Source organism: Bison bison, unplaced genomic scaffold, assembly GCF_000754665.1.
Source record: "Bison bison bison isolate TAMUID 2011002044 unplaced genomic scaffold, Bison_UMD1.0 scf7180017864466, whole genome shotgun sequence".
Lineage (NCBI taxonomy): Eukaryota > Metazoa > Chordata > Mammalia > Artiodactyla > Bovidae > Bison > Bison bison.
In genome coordinates, this window is record NW_011495027.1 from 2,825,424 (window position 1) to 2,832,135 (window position 6,712).

The following is a 6,712-nucleotide window of genomic DNA, read 5'->3' on the forward strand; positions in this document are numbered from 1 at the left end:
TAAGATCATGGCATCTGGTCCCATCACTTCATGGCAAATAGATGGGGAAACAGTGGAAACAGTGTCAGACTTTATTTTTCTGGGCTCCAAAATCACTGCAGATGGTGACTGCAGCCATGAAATTAAAAGACACTTACTCCTTGGAAGGAAAGTTTTGACCAACCTAGATAGCATACTGAAAAGCAGAGATATTACTTTGCCAACAAACCATGCTCTCACCTGTCTCCCCCACAGCATGCCAGCTACTAAAAGTATGGAAGTAGGTGACCCTCTCTGAACATGATGATAGTATCAACCCAATTAACCTTATAGGGTGGCTCCTAGGATTAAGTAAGGTAATGTTTGAAATACTTTGAAACTATACAGTACTACTCAGAAAAGTCAAGTAACTTGCCTGAGATCACCTACTGGTAAATGGAAGAGGCAGCACTCAAACCGATTACAAAGTCTACAGGAGTACACCTGGACTACTACTAAAGGATACCCACCTCCACTCTCCCAGAATCTAATATGCAAACATTTAATAGATATTCAATAAATATCTTGAATTGATTTAATTTAATCAATGAAACCTGAAGATTCAAGAGCTTGGTTCCATCTCCTTTACACTTAAAATTAACCACAGTCCTGGACCTGTATCCAGAAAAGACGAAAACTCTAATTCAAAAAGAAACATGTAGCTTCATTTTCATAGCAGCATTATTTACAATAGCCAAGATATGGAAGCAATCTAAGTGTCCACTGACAGATGAATGGATAGGGAAGATGTGATACATACATATGCAATAGAATATTACTTAGCCATAAAAAGAGTGAAATAATGCCACTTGTGGCAACATGGATGGACCTTTAGATTATCATACTAAGTGAAATAAGTCTAACAAATATAATATGCTACCACTTATATGTGGAATCTAAAAAAATGATACAGGGACTTCCCTGGTGGTCGAGTGGTTAAGAATCTGCCTGCCAATGCAGGGGACATGGTTTCAATCCCTGGTCCAGGAAGACCCCACATGTCCTGGAGCAACTAAGTCCATATGTAGGCTTATGAAGAGAAGCCCACACTCACTGCAACTCAAGAAAGCCCACATGCAGCAGCGAAGACCCAGCACAGCCAAAAATAATTGTTTTTTTAATTAAAAACAATTTTTAAATGATACAAATGAACTTTTAGTTCTAAAACAGAAACAGACTCACAGACACAAACTTATGATTACCAAAGGGGAAGGAGAGGTGGGATAAATTAGGACTTTGCAATTCTGGCTGGAGAGTGATCTGCAATGATCTGAAGTTGAGAAAGATAGTCCTAAGGAACACTGGGAAGTGAACTAGAGGGCACCACTTTAGGAGCGCTTCTTTATTCTACTCATCTTTTCCTCTGTGCCTTTTTCATCTTTTCCTCTCTTATGCCTCCTCCTTACTTTCAGAGAACTAAAAACAGTCTCAAAATTCCCTTCTCTACTTTTCTATCCCCAAAGCTAGCACACAGCATTTTTCTTAAGAGTTTTTACTGCTTCTAAAGTGGTGTCCTCTAGTTCAATTCCCAGTGTTCCTTAAGGCTGTCTTTTTAAACTTCAGATCACTATCCAAACAGAATCTTAATGACCTGGGACAAGGCAATATTTTCACAAAGCGTGCTTGCCTTTCTCTTGATAACAGCTAAGTGCCAGGCATGGTACCAAATGGATTATCTTTTTTCATCTTCACAGCAACCTGAAGATTGGGGCTATGCAGGGTTGAGTAACTTGTCCAAAGTCTTAAGCCTGGTAAGTGGTCAATTTGATCAGAAACCCAAAACCTCTATTCTACTAGCCATTACATTATATGGCCTCCTCTCTTGCTGATTCTAAAATCGTTTACCTTTATTGGTGCAAGGCAAGACCAACACAGAGAGAACTGCTTATACTTGTCATAGATAAGTAGTAAGTATAAGTTCATGCTTAACAAAACTGAAGCAGAGGGATTTCCCTGGTGGTCCAGTGGTTAAGAATCCACCTGCCAATGCAGGGGACACAGGTTCGATCCCTGGTCTGGGAAGATCCCACATGCCGAAGAGCAACTAAAACCATGGGCCATAACTACTGAGCCCACATGCTGCAACTCCTGAAGCTTGTGAGCCCAGAGCCTACGCTCCACAAGAGAAGCCACCACAGTGAAAAGGCTGCTCACCACAAGTACAACAGCGAAGACCCAGCACAACCAAAAATAAATAAATAAAAATTAAAAAAAAAACAAAAACAAAAAACGGAAGCAGAAAGAGCTCAAGCACTTTGCTCTAATAAAGGGGTTAGCATAAGTACCAAGTGCCAGAATAAAGTAGAATGCTTTTTCAAAACATTTAACAAAATATCAAGATAGGTGATTGGAGGTACCCAGAATTACAGAGCCTTACTATTCTAAAAGTGCATACCAAATAACATCTATACTGGTAGTTTGTTAAAATGTAGAACCTCAAGGTCCCACCCTCACATATATTAAACCTTCATTTTAACAACCAATAGTCTTAGAGATTCTCAAAACATTAAGCACCATTTAGAAATGTAGGACTTTCAAAAATCAACACAACACTGCTTTCTGCTGAATTTGTAATTCTCAGTGTTTTCCTGCCACCAGCAACTCTGATGTTTCATGGCACTCTTCCCAAAACAAAAAAACAGAAACTAAAAAATGGACCTGCTTGCTTCTGGGGCCACGATGGCAGATTTTCTAACAGAAGGATTTAGATGTAGAAGACAGACAAAAATTACTTGCCTACATAGTTTTACTAGTCTTGAAAGGGCTAATGCATGAAAGAATTTATTGGAAAAACCCATAAAGAAAATATAGCTCATAAAGTTACAAAAATGGAGCCACATATATTTCAGAAAACAGAATTGGTAGGAATCTGCATTAAGCGTCAACTTCAATTTAAGATATAATGCAAAGATCATACCAGTTATTTAATATTACTTGTTACCTGCCCTAATTTTTCTTCTTTCACAGATCATGGAACAAGAAGAGTACAGTCAAAGTAGGCTAATTGTTTTTTAAAGCGGCAAAAGGCCAAGCTAGCTCAACTTGGTGCTCAACTTGAAAATAAACTTTTCCATTTATTTTTGAGTACTATCTGCTAATTAAATTTATAAAGACTTATAATGAAGTATAGTAAATAAATTAAAATTCCCTTTTATGGCTTGTGGAAACTTAACAGTATTTACTAGGGAATGACTTTAGATTTCTTAAATAATCATCTCAACTAGTAACAAACTGGCCAATCTATGAACACTACATTCTGCATCAGATTACTGGCAGCATTATAATATCAAAAATTTTAATGATTCTTAATAGGAGCCAGAAATCAAAACAGAAAACCACTTTGGCTTCCATTTGTCATATGGTCTCAAAAATTTCCAAAACACCTATGTAGACTAGGTATCTCTATCCCCCTATATAGTTGTTCTGTGTTATAAATTCTAACTATGACTGTATTTTGAAAGAAAATATCCTCACAAATCATATTGTATAGCAAAACGTGACAGAAACCTTTAGGCTGTTTAACATCTTTATACAATCAAGAATGTACTGCTTCATCAGGACTGCCTGGTTAATTTTTTAGAAAACATGATTAGAAACAGAATCCAAGTAACCAATTTGAACTAATTAAAGGTAAAAGTGTTAAGTGGATATAGCAATTGATTCTATTCTAGGAGTCCCTCAACTTTTTTGCAACTTTGAGGAAGTTACTTATTTTCCATCTCCTCAATCCAAGCAATGTAAGAGAATTAATTAGATCAAACCTCTAAGGAAATTTAGAGTCCCTTTGCTTGCGCATGTGCTCAGTTACTCAGTCATCCGACTCTTTTTGAGATCCCATGGAATTCTCCAGGCAAGAATACAGGAGTGGGTGTCAATTCCTCCACCAGGGGATCTTCCCGACCCAGGGATATAATCCAGGTTTCTTGAACTGCAGGCAGATTTCTTACCACTGAGACATCGGGGAAGCCCATCAAGTCCCTTTGACATTATGTAAATAGGGATTTTGGAGTTATAAAGACTTGAGTTTGAATCCACATAATAGTTTGGACCTATATACTAGTATACATAAACCATATACTAATTTAAGTGACCTTGGGCAAAGTACTTAACCTCTTATTTGCTGTTGCTGTTCAATAATAGCTGTCATACCTTCACGTGGGGGTGGTGGTGGTGAGAGGATGGTGGTGTAATAAAGATTATATGCAGACCCTTTAAAGTATCCAGAATGTTTTTAGTAAATTCAACTAACCATCATAAAAAGCAATTTTTAAAAAAAGACTAAACTCTTCAAATCTATACTAGATATATAATCATTGCATAAAGTATTTTTATCTTTCCTAAAAGATAAACTAACGATTTGAAAGGAAACAATATCTAAGTAAGTTTTTTAAACCAGAGGTTACCTAAACTTTTGTTTAGATTTCTTGTGAAATATCTAATTTATACACAGTAAATATCTAATTTATACATAGAATCACATAGTAATTCTAATGTCATTTATTTTAAAATTAATTTCATTTACTTAGTTTCTCAATGAAAAAAAATCAATGAATTCATTCTTAAAAGTTACTGCATTTATTATTACTTTTAAAAAAACTTGAATTTTTCCACAACAGCTGAGAATATTAAAAGCCATCAGATAGTAATGTTTAACCTTTGCAACAAAAGGGTAATACATATTTTACTGAAGTTTTATACAGATTTTTGTTATAGCTAAAAGTTAACTGTCTTACAAAGAGTTAACTGTACCAAAATCAATGGAGGTAAAGATATATTAGCAATAAAACATAATAAATGATTACAAATACTTTACTACTGGAAATGCATATTTTAATGTGAACTTAGCATAAAGTACATCTTTTTTCACAAAAATCTGCATTCTACTATCTTTTTATTTACGTGGAATGGAAAAAGTTTGAGGGAAAATTTTGACAGGTGTGGGTTAGAACTTCATAGATTCAAAAAAACTTTTCTAGTTTTGCATACACTTGAAGTGAATCATTTGACTTGTCTTCATTGTGTAATAAAAAGTTTTGTGAACTTTGTTTCTCCTCAGTTTTGTGTTTATTGGTTAAAAAAGTTAATGTGTACAAACCTAGCCCTGTAGGATTTGTAATTCTTAACAGGGAAACAGCCAAGTACTGTGAATACTTTTACATTTCAGCATTTAATATTTTTAAAATTATTACTAACATGTAAGTCATTATGTTCACTATAAGTCTTTAAGAGTGTAATCCAAAAGATCATGTTTTTGGCTCAGTTTGAAGGTACTTCTTTCACAAGAGAATTTTTTGTTATTTACAACTTCAGAGATTTTTAGAATTGATAATGTAAACTTTCAGTGAAAACTAAAAATCACACATACGAAACAGGGAGCAAAATCCTATTATTAGGACAAATATACTTTTTACAAATGACTTTAAATGTCCACACTTTCTTTAAAAGTACATAACACATACTTTTCTTTTGATTAAAATCCAAGTGCCCTTCATTTTCCACAATAAGAAGATTATCTAGAGCTAGGTTTGGGGGTTAGGGAGGGCAGGGAAAGGTGAAGAGAAGAAACAAGTGAAACCCTACCCGACTAAAAAGTTTTTTACTATGATAGTTTTTTCGGTTTGCTTTGGCTTTGGGTTTTGGTTGTGTGTATGTCTGTGTGCACGAACGCTCCTAGGGTGGGGGAGAGTGAGGAGGTGTAATGACTAAAATGACAGTTTAAAAAGCCCATAAAGTCTAACTTGGATCAAATTCAAATTCACAAACTCCACAAAAGTCTACAGTTTGCCTAGAGCTACAAAGAATAAAAATCAAGGCAGCACCGCCCAACCCTTAAATCCACTAAAAGGTGTGTGGTGAACTTAACCTTTACTCACTGTTGCGCTTAGGAGTAGGTACACTGGTTCTTAGAGAAGAAAAGACAAAACCCCCAAGTTCCTCATGCCACTGTCAAAAAAAAAAGAAAAAAAAAAGGCAAAAAAACGAGAGAATGTATGATCCTAGGTAACCGGGAAATCGTATCAGGCTGCCATTGACATGACACTCACTTTGGCACGGGCACGTACCTGTCTGCAAAACCATAACCTTCGCTCTAAAACCGAAGCCCGCTCGGTAAACTTTAAGGCTCAAAGAGTTAGCATGTTGATTGCAAGGCATCCTACCTGTCAGCGTAATTCTTTGGTCTGGAGGCACCGACAGGATCTGGCTTTCCCGCATTTTCAAAGAGCCCAGATTTGAAGCGGTTGCCTGAGCACCCGTGCCATCGGGGGGTGTCCTACGGGCCCGACCCTTCATTCCCAAGGACAGCAGACGTCCTTTGTACATCCACTTCTGCAGCTTCTTGACTGTCACCGCGGGCGGCCTGAGGAAGGGGAGCCCCTCCTGGCCGTCCCCTTTGCCGCGGCTTCCCGTGGAGCGGCCAGGGTCCTCGGATCTGGGAAGCCGGGGGCCCGAGGGCGCCGCGGCCCGGGCGCTGCCTCCGCTCCAGCCGTGCATCCCGCCTCCACGTGGCGGCGGCTCGTCGGGCTCCCTGCGCGTACCGCACCAGATCCAGCTGTCGCTCGGCCACCGCTGGAAGGGAGGCGTTTCGGCACCCACCTGGAGGCTGTCGAGACTTCTGCTGCAGGACAGCCGCATCCGAGGAGTCCGTGGGCGGCCTCCCCCCGACTCCCCAGGAGGCGACCGGGGCGGGGACACC

General features: G+C 38.4%; 1 protein-coding gene across 1 annotated transcript in view; it reads right to left on the bottom strand.

Annotated features, from left to right (window-relative positions):
• Window positions 1–6,712, bottom strand: part of SYDE2 (synapse defective 1, Rho GTPase, homolog 2 (C. elegans)) — a 44,736-nt gene that overhangs the window by 35,844 nt on the left and 2,180 nt on the right. Inside the window, exon 5 of the mRNA XM_010860502.1 lies at window positions 6,177–6,710. Coding sequence (XP_010858804.1) covers window positions 6,177–6,710 — 534 coding nt within the window. The remainder of the gene's footprint in view (window positions 1–6,176; window positions 6,711–6,712) is intronic.